This window comes from Dendropsophus ebraccatus, chromosome 10, assembly GCF_027789765.1.
Source record: "Dendropsophus ebraccatus isolate aDenEbr1 chromosome 10, aDenEbr1.pat, whole genome shotgun sequence".
Classification (NCBI taxonomy): Eukaryota; Metazoa; Chordata; class Amphibia; order Anura; family Hylidae; genus Dendropsophus; species Dendropsophus ebraccatus.
The window spans coordinates 94,225,564-94,248,504 of NC_091463.1; the positions used below are offsets into that span (position 1 = coordinate 94,225,564).

Genomic DNA, 22,941 nt, shown 5'->3' on the forward strand with positions numbered 1-22,941 from the left:
CGCGCAACTTTATTGAGGTCACTGACGCAGAGACAGAGGCTGCAGCCCAAGGCAACGGTGCACCATGGGAGTTGTATCCCGGGGTGACGCTTCATGTGTGTATATTTACATGCTATACCCAGCACCCCATCCGTGTGTACGTGCCGTCCGTGTCCGTATAGCGTCCGCTCATCCCGTAATGCTGCAGAGCCATGGCGGGCGCCGCAGCCATCATCACATACATGTCCGGGGTGGCGGGGGTGCATGCAGAATGCGGGGCTCTATGGATATAGCTATATACTGTGTGCGCATGTGTCATGTATGCTGTATATATGTATACAGAGAGCAGTGATGTCATGGAGCCTCCGCTATCAGCTGTATTGGACTGTGTGATATGGGGGGCAGGCTGCAGGGACCCTGTGTATATACCCTGCACACAGAGGTGTATATATGTATACTGTGATGTCATGGAGCCTCTTCTATCTGTGATTTATATTGGACTGTATGTAATGGGGGGGGGGGGCACCCCCTGTCTATATCCTGCACACCCAGGTGTATATATGTATACAGTGATCTCTATGATTTATATTGCACTGTGTGATATGATATTGGGGTTGCAGGGACCCCCTGTATATAGCACATATATATATGAGAGAGACTGTGTATTATGATGTGGGGGGCTGCAGAGACCCCTTGTAAATACCCCTGGACACAGAGGTGTATATATGTATACAGTGATGTCATGGAGCCTCCTCTATCTATCATCTATCTATGACTGTGTGTTATGGGGGGCCAGCTGCAGAGACCCCCTGTCTATATTCTGCACACACCGGTGTATATATGTATACAGTGATGTCATGGAGCCTCCTCTATCTATCATCTGTATATGACTGTGTGACATGATGTTGGGGGGCCGGCTGCAGAGACCCCCTCATTGGCAGGCAGCGCTGTGTCGGCTGTAGATGGTCAGCTCTTGGGCTCAGTGATGCACAACTAATGGATGCAGATGAGGTTGGGTCCCTGCGGCGGCCCCCGGCCCTCCATCGTCTCTCCTCCTCCTCTATCTGATGCAGCATCTCTCTCCTCATCCTTCCCCCCCCCCCCCCTCCTCCTCCTCCTCCTCCTCCTCCGCTCTCTCTCTCTCTCCATCTCTCCCGTTTCCCTCCTCTTCTTCTTCCCCCCCCTCCCTCTCTTTTACATTTCCAGCTGCAAAAACCTGACGGCCCGGGATTTTTTTTTTCTTTTTTTTTTTTCCCTTTTTTTTTTCTTTTTTTTTTTTCCCTTTTTTTTTTTCTTTTTTTTAAGACAATATCTCCTCTTCTCCTCCCCTCTTCCCCCTTTCTTCTCTCCCCCGTCTTCTTCTTCTTCCCTTTTCTTGAATTTGCCCTGCCGTCTCTGCCGCCTCTTCTTCCCTCCATCCTCCACGGCATCCTCCTTCCATCCATCTTCTTCCCTCCTGTCTCCATCTGTCCTTCTCCTGCGGTGAACCCTCCTCTCCTCAATGTGATCAGACTTCTTACCTCCTCCCGGTGTGTCTTCTCCGGGGGACTTTCCATGTCCAGATTTACGTCTTAGCTGTGGAATGATGTTCTATGCTCCCTTCAGAGGTAAACATTGCCTGCCATGTCCCCTTATCCCCCCCCCCTTCCCTCCCCTCCAAAATCTGACCTCCGAAAACTGTAAACTTGCCTCCCCTTCTCTCCGGTTCTGTGCCAGTCTATTGGTCTGTGTTGCTGTCTTTCTGAAACTTTCTCTTCCCGTGTCGCCCGCCTGGCACTCGCCAGACTCTCCGTTACTTGTTCTGCTCCTCCGGGTTTTGATGATTTTGCGCTCGGTTGTTCGCCCGTTCTATCAACCATTATCTCCAGTAGTGATTTCCAACCTGTGTATCTCCAGCTGTTGCAAAACTACAACTCCAAGCATGCCCTGACAGCTACAGGCCTATTGTGGCGTAGCCTGCGGCCGTCAGAACACGGTGAGAGTTGTAGTTTACAACAGCCACGAGGTAGAGACCGCTGTTTTTTCATAGTCTGCAGCCATCAGGGCATGCTGGGAGTTGTAGTTTTGCAAAGGCAGAAGAGCCACGGGTTGGGGATCACTGTTATCTATGACAGAGGAGAATGCTGGGAGTTGTAGTTTGGCAACAACTGGAAAGCCGTGTTTTGTAGAAAGTGTGTGATGCTGTGTATCTGCTGCAAAACTACAACTCGCATTGTGCTTGGAGCTACAGGTTAAAGGTCACAGATTCTTGCATAGACAGTGATTGTCAGAGCATGCTGGGAGTTGTATGTGGGCAACACTTGGTGGAGCCACAGGTTGGAAACCACTTAGGGTTCATGGAGGAGAATGCGGGGACCCAACACTGTGATAGATAATGGAGGAGGAGGATGACTAATTTTTACAGGGAAAGTCTTGGGTTTCCTACTGTAGAAAATTCTGTATCCATCGTCATCTTCCTCATCATCAGGGTTGGACTATTCCCCAGAGCCAGGTAACCAATGTGGCCTATTGTCTATTGATGTCTTTAAAGGTACGGATTGAGATACCACCATATAGTCAGACTTGCTCCTGGTCCTCGCCATCCTCCTCCGTCCCTGTATTTTCTCGCTCTCTTGGTGACACTGTGTATATGATGGTGATAGTGCTTTAGGCCAGGGATGGGGAACCTTCGGCCCTTCGGCTTTTGCAAAACTACAATTCCCATTGTGCCTGGACAGCCAAAGCACGATGGGAATTGTAGTTTTGCAACAGCTGGAGGGTCGAAGATTCCCCATCAACTGTTTAGAAAATGGGTTGTGGAATTTCACTAAAAAATCCACCCGGAAACAAGCAGACTTTAAATTTGGTGTGGATTCAATCCACTGTTCCTAAACAGGGGGGGGGAACGTGCATCAAGAATTCACATGGTAAACCTGCGTCAGAAAGCCAAGTGTGCACACGGTCGGTGATTCCCATTGAAAACAGTGGGATGTGGGATCGGTGTCAGAGCTTGTGTAACTTGTGTAAGGATGCAGTATTATGTGCCTGTATACAGACTTGCCCATGTTAACAGTGTATTTCATGGTGCACTGAGCACTAGGTGGCAGTGAATTGGAAGGTCACATATGTTTCACCCTGATCAGCTAGTCCTGAGATTCTTGGCTGATCTGTGATGATCCAGGAAGCCATAGGTCGGACACAGCAGATCTGATGTGTAATAGGAGACTGTCAGCATGCTGGGAGGAGAGACACATGTTGTCAGAGAACATCCAGAAAGCCTTTACTTCTCAGGTTCAGTTCACACAGATGCAGCGTTTGTTGCAGGGTATCAGAGCTTAATAAAGACACAAGTCCTAGCCAGGTGTAATGATACCTACTGTAAGTATAGTACATATGAGTGCAAAAAATCCATATCCATTCATCTGAACCCGGTCTATGGGGAAGCTTTGCTGTATTACAGTATGGGTAGAATGCATGGGATCTGCTACACATGCTACAGATTCTCACATCTAGTTATGTCCACAGTTTTTGCATTTCATCTCCATTGACTTCAGTGAGAAAGTCAAAATCAGCAATATAATCTACAAGCGACCATATTGCTGTGGATTACCGTAAGATTTCTAGCCACGTGCAATTTTTAGATTTTAAAATCTTTTTTTTCCCTGTACAATATGCTCACAATTTTGTTTGGAATTGCAATGCAAATTTTTAGTAGAAATTCTGACTTTGGTCCTGTTCGTAGCGTCCATTGATAATAGAAGCCACAATAGCCCCGCGGGGTCTGGGGCGCGTAATAAATCACTTGGCACCTGATGTATCGACTTTGGAAGGGTCCATCAGGTTCTGAGAAGGTGTCTATGGATTTCACAGGGAAAGCAGAGCCATCTGCATTGTGCTGACAAAATCTGAAATGAAGCCTCCAATGCAGATGTGAACAGAGCCTCACAGCTATGGTGTTGGTTTAAGAACGGCCATCTTTCATTGCTGTACACATGGTGGATCTTATGTAGCAGTAGCAGGTGTTGATTTGCGGTTCGGTCTGTATTTACCCTCTACATTTGTGGTAAGTGCGGATAAAGGAATAAATGTGGACAGAGCAGTTCTGCGCTCCTGTTTACAGTATCTCCATATTTCAGCTGGGCTTTAATCCTCTTTTGTGTATCGGATCTTAAACTGTACTGAAGCAAAATCTTATGTGCAGACGCATAAGTCATGGCTAGTGTTGAGCAGAGTTGCCGAACTGTTCAGTTTTAGCAATGTTCTCAGACGCCGTACGCTCAGCATTTGACTCCCAGCGTCTGGAGATGTGAAGTTGGATGCAACCCTAAAGGGGTTATCCAGCGCTACAAAAACATGGCCACTTTTCCCTCTCTCTTGTCTCCAGATTGGGTGCAGGTTTTGAAACTCAGTTCCATTGAAGTAAATGGAGCTTAATTGCAAACCGCACCTGAACTGGAGACAACAGTAGGGGGAAAAGTGGCCGTGTTTTTGTAGCGCTGGATAACCCCTTTAACCTCTTAAGGACATATGACGTACCCGTAAGTGATATGTCCCCAGGAGTTGTTCAGAGCGGGGCCACGTGGCGACCCCGCTCTGAACCGCTCTGATCCCGGGTGCCGCGTGTAGCCTGGGACCGCGGCTATTAGCGGCCTCTGTCCGATCGCCGTGCCCGCTAATAAGGTAATCGGAGGCAGCTGTCAAAGTTGACAGCTGCCTCTGATTACCGGAAGCAGCCATTCCCTGGTGTCTAGTGGGGGAAATCGCTCCTCCGGGACGTCCCGGAGGAGTGATCTTCGTGTGTGGTGCCGGCTGGGGTCCGCTCCAAGATGGCGCTGATCCCGGCTCGGCACTTGTTTGTTTTCGTCTGCAGCAGCCGAAAGCAAACGAGTGCCAATCTCATTGATCTTTGCTGTGTAAGTATACAGCAAAGATCTCAATGAGAGATCAAAGTGTATATACTATAAGTCCCCCAGGGGGGGAATAACCCTAACCCCAGGGGGGGGGGGGAATAACCCTAACCCCAGGGGGGGGGGGGAATAACCCTAACCCCAGGGGGGCTTCTAGTATATGTGTAAAAAAAAAAAAACATTGTTATTAGTAAAAAGCCCCCTCCCCTAATAAAAGTTTGAATCACCCCCCTTTTCCCAGGTTTTAAATAAAAGTAAATAAACATGTTTGCTATCGCCGCGTGCGTAATCGCCCGAACTATTAATTAATCACATTCCTGATCTCTCACGGTAAACGGCGTAAGTGCAAAAAAATCCCAAGGTGCAAAATTGTGCATTTTTGGTTGCATCAAATCCAGAAAAAATGTAATAAAAAGCGATCAAAAAGTCGTATATGCGCAATCAATTTACCGATAGAAAGAACATATCATGGCGCAAAAACTGACACTTCACACAGCCCCATAGGCCAAAGGATAAAAGCGCTATAAGCCTGGGAATGGAGCGATGTTAAGAAACATATATTTGTTAACAATGGTTTGAATTTTTTACAGGCCATCAGATAATATAAAAGTTATACATGTTATATATCGTTTTAATCGTAACGACTTGAGGAACATATATAACAAGCCTACTTCTCCTGACACTGGGAGTCAAATGCAGAGTGTTCAGGTTGAACATTGTTGAACCTAAAGAGTTCGCCAACTGTGCTCAACACTAATCATGACGGTAGGATCAGACTACGCAGGGTGTGTTTGTAGTCTGTAACCGTGGAGACACATAAGTCTGCACTGTAATTGTATACAAACTATTTGCCGAGCCGATTCATGTTTTATGTTAAATTCATTGAAGTAACTGCTACAAATGGTCGCAAAAGTGTAGATAGACTTTTCGCCTCCTTCATACACACTGTATTTTTTTTCCTCTTGTAAAATACGTTATGAATTCTAAAGAGAAGCTGTGGGGGATGGGGGACCTACCTAGAGCATCCAAAAAAATGCCTTGTTTCTAAATCTTTTGTGTAACATCTAGCGGCAACATCTTTCAAGCCAGAGCCAAACAGGAGGTGATGCGAAAGAGAAAACTGCACGTAAATCCTCACGGGTGGGAAAATCTGCTTATTTTTATTTGCATCGAGCTGTGGATTTGCCCCTAGCAACCGATCAGATTCCACACAGACTCTTTGGAAAATGAAAGGTGGAATCTTTTGATAAATCTCCCCCTATGTATTTTTACTCAGTATTTTTCAACCAAAACCAGGAGTGGATTGGAAACACAGAAAGGCTATGTTCACACATTAATATAATTTAGTAAATGGCCGTCATTTAATGGCAAATAATTGCTGTAATTTACCGGTAAATGACGGCCATTTACTAAATTATATTAATGTATGAACATAGCCTTTCTGTGTTTCCAATCCACTCCTGGTTTTGGTTGAAAAATACTGAGTAAAAATACTGTGTTGGAACATAGCCTTGGGCTTCATTCACACGCCAGTATACTTTTGCAGATCCTTGTAGTCCATAACAGCCGCAAAAAAATGCTGATGCTTTGTATTGGCGTGTCCGCTCCGCAATAACGGTCCGCACTAGGACAGGTTTTATGTAAAGAAAATTGCGGACATGTGAATAGGCACATAGAAACCAATGTGATCTAAACTTATCTTTAATTGTGGATCAGCAATTCCTGACAAATTTTGCGGACGTGTAAATGAGGCCTCCTCATTCACACATTCAGCGATTTTTTTTTTTTTTAATTTATTTATTTTTATTATTTATTTATTTATTTTTTTCGGACCGTGTATTATGTCTCCGCAATCTGCAAAAAAAGAGAAATAGTAGTGCATCCGCAATCCATATTTTTTGCGCAATCCGCAAGGTTACAGACGCAAAATCCACAAAAATCTGGCTCCCATAGGCTTCTATTGGCTAAACTACGGATAGTGTGAATAACCTAATAGAAATCAGTGGGCCCTAAATTTGCCCGTAATTGTGGATCTGCAAATTTACGGAATGTAACGAGGCCTTAGGCTACATTACCACGTCAGTATATTTTCAAGGATGAAAATTCGTGATCAGCCTTTTTTCCTTTACAATCCTCAAGTGCATCCCTATTCTGCTCCGCAATAAAAAAATAAAAAAATAAATTGCATACAATGATGTCACTAGCTGTTCCAACCAGCTGGGAGGAGCTTAAATGGTGATGTCACAGAATTGCAGATGGTTTTGCAGAGGCTCCCATAGACTTCTATTGGAGTGTCAGTACCGCAAATGTGGACCGCATTGCACCCTGTCCTATTTATTTTTATGTTGCTGATCTGCAAATTTACAGGACATTTGCAGATCACCAAATACTGATGAAAAATACTGACATGTGAATGGGGCCTCAAACTACAGATAGTGTGAATAGCCCTAAATTTGTCTGCAAATTTACGGAACGTGTGAATGAGGCCTTAGGCTATGTTCACACAATGTAAGTTCCGTACTAATCACGGGCCGTTGTTGCAATTGGTATGGTATGTGATTGGTATGGAACGTACGTTGTGCTGCAGACTGAGGGAATCCCGGCCGGAATGTATACACATAGTACATATCTACATACACATAGTATACACTGCGGCCGGGATCCCTAGCTGCACTGTAAAAAACTGACATGTCAGTTTTCTGTGGCCGCTATTCACTGAATAGCGGGCGCAGAAAACCCTCTCAGTGCACAATGGAGTGAGCAGCTCCAGCCGCACGCTCCATTGTGTGCTGTGGGGAGTTCTGATGCTGGTGTGCACAAATGTGTCTGCATCAGAACTCAGTGGCACAAAAGATCATCCGGCCGGTACTGCAGTACCAGCCGGGATGATCTTTTCTGAGACCGGCCGTTCCGTGACCTGGCCGGGTCATGGAACGGCCGGTTGCATACCAAATGTGAACATAGCCTTAGGCTGCAGTGTGTTACTATAGCCATAATGTAAACCTGCATGGAAACCAACCCACCGCTTTGACATCAGCTGCAGATCGTACGTTGCAGATTTTCTATCCTGACTTCCGATGTCAAATCTGCAACAGATTTTTACTGTTATAAATTTTTTATTTATTTATTTATTTATATTATCTGCTCTGAAATCCACAGCAATCAATCTACACCAAAATCCTGCTGGCCTGGGTGTGGATTTACCACTGCAGATCGGCTATGAAACACGTCTTTCTCCGTATGCTGAGCAGCAGCCAGATTATGCTGGCACCTGTACTAGAAGACACATCTGGGTATGTGAGAACATTAGCTGCTGTTCACACCATGTTCAGAGTGTGAGCCAGGACATGACTGAATGATAGATCCCTAAAATCCAGCTGAATTTCTGAGCACAGCTCCGCAGCTTACTAAATGCGGCACCCAGACTTGCTGTATAGTGTAACAGGATTGTGTAAAGAAATGCTAAAACTACCTTTTCCTCTTCGGATCAGTAGAATTCGCGCAATCAGCACCCCGCCGATCAGCGAGTGACGGCACATCCTAGCCATGCGCTTACCAGAATAGCCCTATAGGCCTCCATTACACGCTCATGTAGGCTGTCACTCAGCTGTCCAGACAGCATGAATTGCAGTGAATGTGCAGTGCTGTGTGACGGCATTACCTATGCTCTCCTGGAATTGTGTGAATGAACCAGGGAGAGCTGGATGAGCAGCGCTGTACACGTGAGATGAATTCATTTGGGGAGATGCTGAATGTGCAGCTGCGGCCTCTGTAAATCTTATCGGAGTGTTATCGCTGATATAATGTATGTACTGGATAATGTACCTCCTATGGTGCGGTGTGATATAAGAACCCGCTGAGGCGTCCCATGCTGATATCTTGTATATAAATGTGTATCTGTGCGTCCTCATATATCACAGTGGGGGGTTCATTATTTCTTACGGTACAGTAATATCTGCCCCTATACTGACCTACCTGCAGCTCTGGTTTACATAGAACAGTAATATACTCCTCATTGTAAGTCTTCGCCCCTGATCCCCACTGCCCTCCTGCTTCCAGACCTCCTTAGGCTTTTTCACACAAGATTTTTCTTAAAGTGTCAATGTTGTTCAAATTGCAGTGTAGTTTTTTTGCAGAAATCAATAGTACAAGCGATTTTAAGAAACTTTGTAATTGTGTTTATTAGCCAAAAAAAGGCATATTTATCATGAAAAAGCAGTTTGAAGCTCTCCCCCCCTGTCTTCATGGTTTTCTATGTGGAGGGAGATGAGGCACCAAAACAGTACAACAAACAGTTAATTTACATCTACATCACCAGGCTATCTCCTCTGAAGTCAGCACTGACTTCTCTGAACTCTGAATACCGGCTTTCACAAGGTCCCGCTGTGCAATCCTTTGTTCTCTGCTGGTGTCTAATCTCCCTCCTTCCCCCTCCCCTCTCCATAGGTTAGACAGGGCACGACTGATGTAAAAGAGTCGAGATTTTCTGATAATGAGCAGTGAATAAGCGAGAAGGGGGGGGGGGACCTGGGGAAAGTCTTTTTGAATGCAGATGATGGCAAATTTGCCTAATAAACCCAATTACAAAGTTTCTGAAAATCGCCTGGACTATTGATTTCTGCAACAACAACAAAAAACACGACAGTGACACTTTAAGGTTTTCTTATGCTACCACAAGATAGGTATCTTGCTGTCACTTTGGCGAAAATTGCATCAAATACAGGCACATGCATTACAGATACAGGCTTTAAGCCGCTTCTAGAAGTATAAAGATGTGCCCGGTAAACCGTGAGCGGATGAGGCACTGATGGCAGCATTGCAGCCTCTTCACACAACTGAATGTCAAAGCATTTGCTTGGGGACTGGATGTTTTTTTTTTTGTTTTTTTTTTTTTACCAAGGGCCTCTGGGTGCTACAAAAAATAATGCATACTCACCTGCCCTGTTCCCCCACCATTGCCAATCTTTGGTGCACTCATCTTCCTGCTTCCAGGGTCACCACTGCCACCAATGATTGGCTTAGTGGCTGTTCCTGCTGTATTGACGCTTCATAAAAAGCTGGGAGAAGCTGATCGCTGTAGGTCAGGAGTGATCCGGATGGCACAGTCGGGATCAGGGCACATGAGTATGCTTTTTCCAACCAGGTTGTATAAAATATTAGGGAAATGGTACATTCGCTTTAAATCAATAGTCCACACAAAAATTATAATGTAATATAGCATAGCAGTAAAAAAAAATCATCATATCAGGCTCACTTCCTTCCCTCTTTTACCTGCCAAGCTCTTCATTCACTTTGAAAAAAAGAAAAGGTTATCCAGCACTACAAAAACATGGCCACTTTCTTCCAGAGACAGCACCACTCGTCTCCAGTTTGGGTGCAGGTTTTGTAACTCAGTTGCCTTGTAGCGGATGAAGCTTAATTGCAAACTACACCTGAATAGGAGACAAGAGTGGTGCTGTCTCTGGAAGAAAGTGGGGCTGGATAACCCCTTTAATTCCATCCTGAATAATTAGAGCTGTCAGTTCACTGAGGGATCAAATGGCATGCTGTGTATACAAGTCTATAGAGGGGGAGTGGCAGGAGAAGCCCTGAGGCTGACAGACTGCAGAGTGCATAGTGAGTATTAGATCTTACCCCAGTGCTGCATTCATGCTATACCCTGCTCATTACTGCTCTATAATGTCCTCTTGAGGGTATTCTATAGAGATGCAGGATCTCCTCCTCCGTGTATTTGCAGTGAATAGCAGATATCATAGTTCCAACCCACCACCCACTAACTCAGGAACAGGTGAAAAATACCATATACATATAGATATATAAAGACTAGAAATAGTATTACTCCTCATGTACTCACACAGCAGCTTATCCTGAGAAGTGACCTGAAATGTCAGGCGTGCTTTACAGCACAGTCTCATTTGTAGAAACACTAACACATCCAAACAGGCCAAAAGTGTATATGGCACTGGTCTCATTTATAGGTTGTTATAGCTGGGTGAAGAGCCTGGTTGTGAGCTTCACTCCCTGCCATCCCAATATGACTGATTACAGAAGTCGGGCTCCATAGATGTATAATAAATCAGATGGGGCGGCCAGCCCGGGAGTGAAGATCACAGGCAGCTTACAACTTAACAGACTGGGATACGCAGCAGTAACCTTGGTTTGGGGTTTCGAGTACCTCATGGCTGTGGACAGGTCTCTCGGGCTCCATATATATATGTGTTTATAGGACGGCCATATTTATCAGTCTGCACACCGCACCACATTTCTGATTTGTTGGATTTTCCAAGGCTTGGTAGACACATTTCTTTCTTACATCACCTTATGACTGGCATACATATCTGCCGCGAACCATATACTTTTTTTTTTTTTTTACATTCTTTTTAACTCCTGACATTTTCCTAATTTTCTCCCCAGGAGCCATTGTAGAACACAAGTTATCAGTGTTGGACTGGGGTATCTGGGGCCCACCAGAGGACATGATCCTGGGGGCCCACCAATGAAGAGCCAGTGAGAAACTGCATGTAAGTCAGTGTTAGTGCAGGTTCTAAAGCTGGGGGCCCGCCGGAGGATCCTCCGCTCCTCTGCTGGGCCAGTCCGACACTGCAAGTGGTGAACTGGTATCCAACTGTATTACTTTATAAGAAAGATATTGTCCAGCGGCTTTCACCATAAAACTTCATATTTCTTCAGTGTCCAAAATACATACAAACAGGAGTGCGGAGACACACGGCCTGGCTATAGACTGTGGACTTTATACTGTTTACTATGTCTGTATGTACTGTGGACTATACCACAGGTGGGGAGACAGGTAGACATCTTGGGGCACACTTATCAATGTGCGCCCTAGCATACGCTATGGAGAAGTCACAGATTTTTACATATTCCGTGGTGTACACCAGGTGTAAGTCCCGCTTGTAATTTTCTTCCTTTTCTTAAACTATGTCCTGCAGGAAGTGATGTGTTCTTTCCAGTCTGACACAGTGCTCTCTGCTGCCTCCTCTGTCCATGTCAGGAACTGTCCAGAGCAGCAGCAAATTCCCATAGAAAACCCTTCCTGTACTGGAAGCAGAGAATACAGAATGGATGATTTCTTAGTATATGTTTGGATCACTGGGAGTGCGGCCTCCGGCATCTCTGCTTGTGACCACAATGGAGGGGACACACCACTTACATGGGGAGCTTGGCTGTGTCTGGTACTGAATAGGACTATCTGCATTACCAGGAGCAGCAAGGGAGTATGTGCCATTGGTTGGGTTCACTCCCAGAATTAGGGTTAAGCCCTTGGTTAGTGGGAAAAAAAATATAGGTGGCTTTTTTTTTTTTTTTTTTTTTTTTTTACACCAGTTTATAACTTGCATAATAGAATTGATATAAATTGTGGCTGAACTCTACACTAGCTCCTAGCTGCCGTAGTTCTCACTCTGTGACACATAGAAAGCCATGGATGGACTTCATTTATTAAGCAGCCTACTCCCCCTAATAAATCACCTGCATACTACTATGCAGCAGATGAGCAGCTTTAGGCCTTATTGCCACGTTCCGTGCATGGTCCATATATACAGACAATGTCATGTGGACTGGACTTTGAAATGCCTAGGATTATCATTTATAATTAACTGGTTAAAGGGAATCTGTCAGCTCTCAGGGTGCTCACTGTGTGCTGTAGCTGGCAGTCCCCTAGAGAGCATGGTACCTTTTGGTAATTTGTCCATGAAGTGCATTATGCACAATCTTAGGTCTGCTACTGTAAGGAAGAGTCAAAGAAGAGTTGTGGCTCAGAGTTTGTGCCGCACTCTGGCACACCTCACCACTCCTTTCTCTTCCCTATTCATGAATAATTAACCCTGCTCGACCAGCTATGAACCAGTGTCTCTGATTGCAGACCAGTTCTCTCTAGTCAGTTTATGTCTGAAAGAAATAATCAGATATAGTCGAATATCCTGTCCTAGCTGTGTTGGTGCTCTGGTCCAGGGATAAATCAATTGACTAGAAGCCTATAGCACTTTATTTTCTGGGTTTGATTTCCGTAATGAAAATAAAATATAGTTTTTTATGTTTTTCATCATTGTATTAAAAAAAAACACAAATTTTAAAAATTATTTGGACCAGATTGGAAATTCTTTGCACTTTTAAAAACAACAATGAGAAAAAAAGAAAAAAAAAACTTTCATTTCCATAGGGGGATCCAGCCAAGGGGGAAAAAATATTGCTGATTATTATATGATTTACCCCTAGACCACAGCTCCAACACAGGTTAGCAGACTCAGCTACCGTTCAGAGACTGACTGACAGGTGAGTGAACAGAAGGCCAGGCAGCATTAATTACTCATGAAGAAGAGGGAGGAGGATGATGAGGCGGCCAGAGAGCACAAACACTGAGCCACAACTCCTCTTTGACTCTTTATTACAGTAGGGGACTGTACATAATCCACTGCATCGGCATGGGAACTGCCAGTTACAGCTGACTTTTAGCACCTTTGGTAGGGCCCGGGTGCTGACAGATTATCTTTAAATCTTCGCTCTACTGTGAAGCAGGACCAAATTGCAGAAAAGGTGCTGTTCTTTCTATTATAGTCTTATGGCAATTCTATTTTCCCCTACGAAATTCAGGTTAAAAATAAATAAATAATAAATAAATATATATATATATATATATATATATATATATATAGTGGTACCTTGGATTACGAGCATAATTTGTTCCGGGACCATACTTTTAATCCAAATCCACTCTAAGCCTAGGTTCACACACAGTATATTTCAGGCAGTATTTGGTCCTCATGTCAGGTCCTCATAGCAACCAAAACCACGAGTGGATTGAAAGCACAGAAAGGCTCTGTTCACACAGTGTTGAAATTGAGTGGATGTCCGCCATATAACAGTAAATAACGGCCATTATTTCAATACAGCAGCTGTTTTAAGATAACAGCAAATATTTGCCATTAAATGACGGCCATCCACTCAATTACAACATTATGTGATGATAGCCTTACTGTGTTTTCAATCCACTCCAGGTTTTGGTTGCTATGAGGACCAAATACTGCCTGAAATATACTGTGTGTGAACCCAGCCTAAAACCAAAGGAAATTTTCCATAAGAAATCATTGAAATGCAGACAATTGGTTCCCCACCCCAAAATTAAATATATTTTTTTTTCTGAGTAACATGTAAAACAAATGAAAGAAACATCTAGAAATCTGGATATGTCACATTATAAATTACTGTAGAGTATAACAATCAGCATGTGGAGTATAATGTATAGTAACTGCATAAACCTGATAACACAGCAGCAGTTTGTAGATACAGGAAGGAAGAGATCCCCATAATGCAGTAGTGTAGTACCACAGGCTAAAATAGAGAAGCAGGGCTGCTGTCAGAGGTCTGTGTGGTCACATGACAGCAATGGGGAAGGGGAGTGTGTTCAGCATGGACCAATCAGGAAGTGAGAATCACAGAGCTGTGCAGGAGGACAGGGATAGAAACTTGTGAATGCAGGCACATTTTAGCAGCAGTGTGTATAGCTGAGTGTAAGTGCAGGCACGTTATAGCAGGAATGGAGAGAATGGGAAACACAAGGGATGACAGAGACTGCAGAAAGGAATGAGCAGGGTATAGGGTAAGCACATTATAGCAGCACTCTCTGTCCAGGGAGAGAGGGGTTACAGCTATGCAGAGATTACCTCCACAGTCCTGTCCCCTGATGTAAGCCCCAGCCTGAAGTGGATCTGCTATGATTTGGAACTTGAGGGAGACTTCCTGGGTCAGAGTACAGAGCTGTAGACCCTGCTATGCAGACCATGCCCCTCCCCCACTCTCCCTCCCACCCAGTACAGGAAGCTCTTACACCAAAGCAATGCTCTTAAACCAAGTTACAATTAAAAAAAACTGTGAGCTTTTAAACCAAAACGCTCTTAATTTACTCTTAAACCAAGGTACCACTGTGTATGTGTGTGTGTGTGTATGTATGTATATATATATATATATATATATATATATATATATATATATATATATATACACAAACACATACACACTGATATTCAGGGTATATATATCACTGATCTTGAGAATAAGGACTCCCAAAATCCCCACAGAATAGAGCTACGGGCTACGTGTGTGTGACGCAGCTACATAGAGAATGAATACAGTTGTGGCCTATAGTTCTATTCTGTGGGGATTTCTGTTTCTGTGGCATCATTCATCACAAGGCAGCGTGCTGGAAATACACCTCCTCCTCTTCTATGTCCCAATAAAGATCTATATGTATCTGTGTATATGACAGGGAGGTCAGAGAAGCTGACATCACTTAGGGGGTGGAGCTAGAGCTCATGGACAAGATCCAGCCAAGCCTCCTGTTACATCATAGGATGAGGGAGGAGCCAGGGAGCTGGAGACAATGCACATTGTGTACTTGAACTTCCTGTTGGTTAAATATACAGTGAGTACGGAAAGTATTCAGACCCCTTTAAATTTTTTTACTCTTTGTTTCATTGCAGCCATTTGGAAAGTCCAAAAAAGTGAATTTCTTTGCTTTTTAATGTACACTCTGCACCCCCCCCCCATCTTGACAGAAAAATACCCAAATGTAGATATTTTTGCAAATTTATTAAACAAGAAAAACTGAAATATCACATGGTCATAAATATTCAGACCCTTTGCTGTGACATTCATATGTAACAGGCTGTCCATTATCTTCTGATCCTACCTGAGATGGTTCTACTCCTTCATTGGAGTCCAGCTGCGTTTAATTACACTGATTAGGGTATATATATACAGTAAGGCCTCACACCTAACAGTGCATGTCCGAGCACATGCGAATCAGGAGGTCTAGGGAACTGCTAAAGAAGCTCAGAGACAGAATTGTGGCAAGGCACAGATCTGCCCAATTGTGGTGAGCCCCCATGGTGCTATGGCGGAGGTACGCCCGGTCACTTGTCAGATGGTAGAGTGTGACGCCACTCCTGTGGTGGTTGGCAGAGATGTAGCCGGACCCTAGTGTGTTATGTAGTGACGCCATTACCGATTGGGCACACAGGTATGGTGGCACACCTGCTTTTATTTTTGAGGGCTGGATACACCTTGTTCCCCTGTGGACAGTGTCCTGCCGGGTTGCTACGGGGTCCCTTGGGATGATATCACGGTGGGCAGGAGTGGTGTAGTGACCCTCTCGGATTATTGGCACTGCCACCCACAGAAAGGGGAAATGTCCCAAGGAGTGTGAGTATACTGTGTTGGTGCGGGGCGAAGAAAACAGGATCCATATCTGTGATAGGAGTATAGTGAGGAGTACAGTCGTGCTGACTGGGTTGCGTGCTGAGAAATACGTAGAAGAATCAGAGAAGCAGAGAGGAGGATGTTGTGAGAGCCCCAACCCAAGTAGTAATGTGCTTTGTCGGGTTGTTGGAGGATGAGGTAGAGATATAAGAATACTTAAGAGGGAATCCTTGTGCCCGTGCATCGACATTGGTAAGAATGAACCACCTGTTGCCCTACCAGTGTCGGGGGATCCGTCCTAGAGGGGGAGACAAGCCTCAGACCCTGTTACCTGGGATGAGCGGAATGCTGAGGGTTACTTGCTGACACCCGCACTGTGAGATAGAGTTCATAGGCTTCTAGCAACTTTGCTCTATCCGGATCAGTTCCTAGCTGTTTGCTGTCGTGGATACTGTCCTGCATTGTGACTCTACTAGTCCACAGCGTGGGTTGAGATAATCTCTGACGTGTCCTCTCCAGTGAGTGGTTTAACATTGCATAGTGCTTAGTTCGGTTGCTTGAAGAGAAACTGTTAGGTGCGTCCTAGCTCTACAAAGTCTAGTGACCAAAGACCTCATACGAAGGCTGGGGACCTGGCAGAGTGTCAGGGCCCAAAGGAACCACTGTAGTGAGCATACTAGCTTGCGTCCTTCCCTTACAACGTCCAACACAAAAGACCTCTACACTTCCTCTACCGCCTTGATTTCCTATCTACAGCTCCCTGTAAGGTGTGCTGTGAATGGGTGAAGAGTGCATAAAGAATAAGTAAATTAAGAGATGATAGGACAGAAGATGATACTCCCATAGGTTCACAGATCCATGTGACATATAAGCAAACAATAACCCTTTCCATACTTCAGCTGTGCAGCAACTACATGTACCTATAATAGTGACATCTAGTGGCAAAACTTTATCACTACTACATCACCACTTACAATAAGTACAGGCTTTTGCGAAGGGTGTAACCAATAGCAACACCCGTGTTGGGACACCACACAAGAGAGACAGAGACAGAGTTGAGGCAAGGCACAGATCTGCCCAAGGTGCTCAGAGACAGAATTGTGGCAAGGCACAGATCTGCCCTAGGAGCTTAGAGACAGTAGTGGCAAGGCACAGATCTGTCCTAGGAGCTCAGAGACAGTTGTGGCAAGGTACAGATCTGCCCAAGGAGCTCAGAGACAGAATTGTGACAAGCTACAGATCTGGCCAAGGTTACAAAAGAATTTCTGCAGTACTCAATGTACCTAAGAGCACAGTGGTTCCAGAATCCTTAAATGAAAGAAGTTTGGGATGACCACAACTCATCCTCGACCTGGCCGTCTAGCCAAATTAAGCAATCGTGGGAGAAGAGCCTTGGTGACAGGTAAAGAAGAACCCCACTGTGGCGGAGCTCCAGAGATGGGAGAAAGTTCCACAAAGTCATATATCGCTGCACCCCGGGGGGGGGGGGGGGGTGCAGAGTGTACAGTACTAGGGGGGTGCAAAGTGTACAGTACTAGGGGGGTGCAGAGTGTACAGTACTAGGGGGGTGCAGAGTGCACAGTACTAGGGGGGTGCAGAGTGTACAGTAATGAGCCAAAAAATTACTTTTTGGAACTTACCAAATGGCTGCAATGAAACAGAGTGAAAAATGTAAAGGGATCTGAATACTTTCTGCACCCAGTGTATCTTGAGGGGGTAGTTTTATGTCAAAACTATTTTCTGATACCAGAATACACCTTTGAGCCCCCGTTTACACACTTGTACACATTATTTGTGGCTTTTTACTTGCAAACAATAACATCATGATTTTATATTATTTACAATGTTTTTTAGACGTGTTTTTGTTGCTTGGTGCTTTTTCTAGCCCTATGGTGAATCCTATGGAAACACATGTGGAGAAATAAAGCCAAGCCCGGAGCATGCTGCTTTCTAAATGGTCACTGTAAAAAAAAAAATAAACTAAAAAATACCTTTGACTCGACACGGGGACATGTCAGACGTTCTGATTGGTCTCAGTGCTAAGACCTTCACTGATCAGGAGAATGAGTTGGAAGAAGAACAAGGTAATACATTTCATTCTCGGACTGGCAGCGATCTCCATCCAGACAACTCTATTATAAGTCTATGGGGCAGCCTGGATGGACGGGATTGCTCCCGAGACCTCCACCAATGAAAGCTTTCGGCGTGTCAAAAGTTTTTTTTTTCTAATATGACAGGTACTTTTTAAAGAAAATTGCCAAAAGTGAGGAAAATTGCCACAAATAAAAGAGCAGAGACTAGCACACTTTATTTCACACAATTTTTCTCTAAATTCAGGAGGTGGATATATTAGGATGAATGTTTCATACGCCAGGCTTGAGTTTCATAAGTTTGTCCATGACTACGGATCCGCAATTAATAACAAATTTAGGGCCCAATAATTTTATTTCCATTGAGAATTGGCTCGTAATCTGAGCAAAAAAAATAACTGACAAATCATGGGCCAGATTCACCCATAGAAGTCAATGGTAGTCGCTGTAATTTGCAGACATTACTGGAGTAACATCCATAACGTCCGCCATTTCCACCCTATTGTATTTTCAACTTTTAGGGATCAACAAGAAATACGGATTATGCGTGTGCTACGGACAAATTTTTCGCAGATTGTGGACGTAATGTATGGTCCTGAAAAACTACTGAATGTGTGAATAAGCCTAAAATAAAAGAAAAATATGGCTAATTTTGAGCTAAAAATACAGCCATATTTTCAATATAAGGCTATGCTCCCACACAGTATTTTGCCACTAAAACCTGGAGTGGATTGAAAACACAGAAAGGCTATGCTCACACCCTGTTGAAATTTAGGCAAATAATTGCTGATATCTTAAAAGAACGGCCTTTGTTTTGAAATAACCTTGGTTATTTGCCATTAAATGGCGGCCATCCACTTAATTTCAAGTGTATGAACAGAGCCTTTCTGTGTTTCCAATCCACTCCTGGTTTTGGTTGCAAAATACTAAGCAAAAATACTGTGTGGGAACATAGCCTGAACGTTAGATACGCCTATGCCACATACATTGAGGTGCACGCCTCTTAATACATTTGGAGCATGACCTGTCGTAAATCTCATCTTTAGTTCTCGTAAAGTATATAGTGAATTTATTAAGGCCCTTTTACACTGGCAGATTATCAGCAAGGAGAGTTACTAGAAACTTTCCTTCAGTCAATAATCATCTTGTAAAAGCTGAGGATCGGGTAAACGCGCGACCGTTGGGCGATCCAATCTTTTGTGTAGGTGGTAAAATTTATCACGCGTCTCTGTGTAAACAAGGGATGTGCGGCCGATTACAGTATATTTCAATGGCCACATGAACGGCCGTCGTGTTCTGAAAGGCAATGTAAATGAGCGCTGATTTTGCACGGCCATGTAAAAGGACCCTTAGTCATGCACCAAAATCTTCCCACCAAAATAGTGGCAGAAATCTGGTAATAAATAAGGGTAGGTTCACACTAAGGAACCCGAGCAGAGAATTTTCGACGGATTCCGTAGCTCGTACCCGTTCACGGCCGCGTGCCTTTCCGCCGGCTCCATAGACACCATTCTATGGGCGGCCGATTCCACTATCTGCCGAAAGAATTGACATGTCAATTCTTTTGGCGGCATGCGGAATATGCACGTGCATAGAATGGTGTCTATGGCGCGCGGCCGTACACGGATACGAGCTACGGAATCCGTTGGAAATTCTCTGCTTGGGTTCCGTAAAGTGAACCTACCCTAACTGCCAATAAGTGAGACACCCCGAGCAATGGACATAAGTTGTCTTTGACCCCTGACCAGCCATGATGCTCCCATTGACTAGAAATTACCGGACCTCCCTGACAGATCATATGATGAACGTCCGGAGTGGACGGGGTTATTTGCTTTGTCTCGGGATGATGATGGTTTGTAAGGTCAGATAAGGTAAAGGGAGGCAGGAGTCCAGATGGGGAGTTTATGGCGTCCTGATTTGATGGAGTCTATGAAGCTTTTATAGGATTCTCCCCGTGACTGGATGTGCGGGAAGGAGAGTAAACATAATGGCGAGTGTATCAGCCATAAGTTTACACTCTTTATGGGCCTTATAAATGACAATGTACTCGCTGGGTGGAAATGGTAGTAAAACCCCTGTATGTGATAAGAGCCGCACCGTCTGCCGGAGCTCCTGATTACATACTCGCTCAGGTTTCCATTACTGATCTATATTTTATAGGCACCAGACCAATGACGTCCAATCTCTAGCTGAAGGCTGTCGGAGCATGCTGGGGGTTGTAGTTAGTCAACAGCTGGAGAGGCCTTAGTTGTCAGTTACTGGTATAGACAATAGCAAAAATCATTCCCCTCTTTTCCGGTCAGCCTTACTCAAGGTTAAAGGGGTATTCTGGCATATTTTTTTGCCTTAAATTCTTTAAAGGGGAACTCCAGGTAGAGGTTAAAAAAATGAAACTTCTGCAGACGCATAAAGCATTACTTACCTATCTATTCCATTTTTGAAACTACCAAAAATCCATTTGTTTTGGGGGTTTTTGTTCTGTTTTGTGTTTCCGCACTTCCTGGTTTATCAGTTGTACACAGTACTACAGGTTCCAGAATGCAATGCTTTCCCTCAGCTGTTCATCACAGTCCTCCACCCTGCCTATTCCCCGCCCAAATCTATTGCAGAACATCTAGGCTGTGTTCACACATTGCTGTTTCATTGTGTTACTGAATAATTTGCATTACTTTATAATTTCATTGTTGTCTCACTCACACAGCACACTGTATTCTCTACCTGTAACACCACACAGCACTGTATTCTCTACCTGTAACAACACACACCACACAGCACGCTGTATTCTCTACCTGTAACAACACACACCACACAGCACGTTGTATTCTCTACCTGTAACACCACACAGCATGCTGTATTCTCTACCTGTAACACCACACAGCACTGTATTCTCTACCTGTAACACCACACAGCACACTGTATTCTCTACCTGTAACACCACACAGCACACTGTATTCTCTACCTGTAACACCACACAGCACGCTGTATTCTCTACCTGTAACACCACACAGCACGCTGTATTCTCTACCTGTAACACCACACTGCACTCTATTCTCTACCTGTAACACCACACTGCACTCTATTCTCTACCTGTAACACCACACAGCACGCTCTATTCTCTACCTGTAACACCACACTGCACTATTCTCTACCTGTAACACCACACAGCACGCTCTATTCTCTACCTGTAACACCACACAGCACTGTATTCTCTACCTGTAACACCACACAGCACGCTGTATTCTCTACCTATAACACCACACAGCACTGTATTCTCTACCTGTAACACCACACAGCACGCTGTATTCTCTACCTGTAACACCACACAGCACGCTCTATTCTCTACCTGTAACACCACACAGCACTGTATTCTCTACCTGTAACACCACACAGCACTGTATTCTCTACCTATAACACCACACAGCGCTGTATTCTCTACCTGCAACACCACACAGCACGCTGTATTCTCTACCTGTAACACCACACAGCACTGTATTCTCTACCTGTAACACCACACAGCACGCTGTATTCTCTACCTGTAACATCACACAGCACACTGTATTCTCTACCTGTAACACCACACAGAACGCTGTATTCTCTACCTGTAACACTACACAGCACACTGTATTCTCTACCTGTAACACCACACAGCACACTGTATTCTCTACCTGTAACACCACACAGCACTGTATTCTCTACCTGTAACACCACACAGCACACTGTATTCTCTACCTGTAACACCACACAGCGCACTGTATTCTCTACCTGTAACACCACACAGCACTGTATTCTCTACCTGTAACACTACACAGCACTGTATTCTCTACCTGTAACACCACACAGCACGCTGTATTCTCTACCTGTTACACCACACAGCACACTGTATTCTCTACCTGTAACGCTGATATTGGAATAAAGTAAAGAACTTTTTGAATTTTTTTTTCTTTTCATTTCCACGCACATATTAGGATCAAGCATCTGTTATCTTTGAAGTTGAGCCCCACAATAAGGCTCTGATTCTCTCTGTCGTTTAGCATCATTTACTTGTGTTACTGCATCATTTTTGTGAATACCCTGCAGTACTGCAATGACACTCCAACATGTGTGAGCACAGCCCAAATTTCCCTGCACACTTCTGCACAATCAGAGAAATCAGTGCAGCAGCTGCTTCTGGCTGGTCAGAGATGGTGAATCACTTAGGGGATTGGGTTATCCAGCCTTGCCTCCTGTGACATCCCACCCTGCCCCCTGTCTGCATCATCAGCCTGTGCTCAGCAAACACACAATGTGAGACAGAGGCATGGAAGATTTGTCTCCTAAGGTGGGAGAGCAGAGGGAGCAGGAGACAATGTGGATGCCATTTTTTTTTACTTCCTGGATGTCTATCAGCTACCAGTGTTGCAGAACCGTACAGATATGGTAATACATTGTATAGACACATATATTTAACTTTTAATAGAAAACAAGTGTTTCTTATCCGGAGTTCCCTTTTAAGAAAGTTTTCTATCTTTGAAATATAATTTATTAACCCCTTCCCGCATGAGGGCGTAACTGTATGTCCTCATGCAGGTGGGCACGTTCAGAGAGAGACCGAGACCATGGCTATTAGCGACGGCCGTGCCTGCTAGTTAGCCTTTCAAATGCAGCTGATTTATAATGCTGCTTTGCCCCTTCCCTGGTGTTTACTGGGGGGGATACCCCTCCTGAGGAGCGATCCCCGCATCTGTTACCAGCCAGGGTCTGAGCTGTAATGGCGCTGATCCCGGCTCGGTATT

General features: G+C 44.5%; 1 protein-coding gene across 11 annotated transcripts in view; it reads left to right on the forward strand.

Moving 5' to 3' along the window:
* The first annotated feature begins 4 nt into the window (after positions 1 to 4).
* Positions 5 to 22,941, forward strand: part of SYNGAP1 (synaptic Ras GTPase activating protein 1) — a 169,707-nt gene continuing 146,770 nt past the window's right edge. For 10 of the 11 annotated variants that reach the window (XR_011364742.1, XM_069985465.1, XM_069985471.1 and 7 more), the window contains exon 1: positions 5 to 95. Coding sequence is in view for 10 of the 11 variants with exons in the window: in XM_069985465.1 (XP_069841566.1) it covers positions 65 to 95 (31 nt within the window). In the remaining variant the exon portion in view is untranslated. Of the gene's footprint in view, positions 96 to 1,550; positions 1,587 to 22,941 lie in introns of those variants that run through there. The other variant, XM_069985467.1, reaches the window with a different exon arrangement.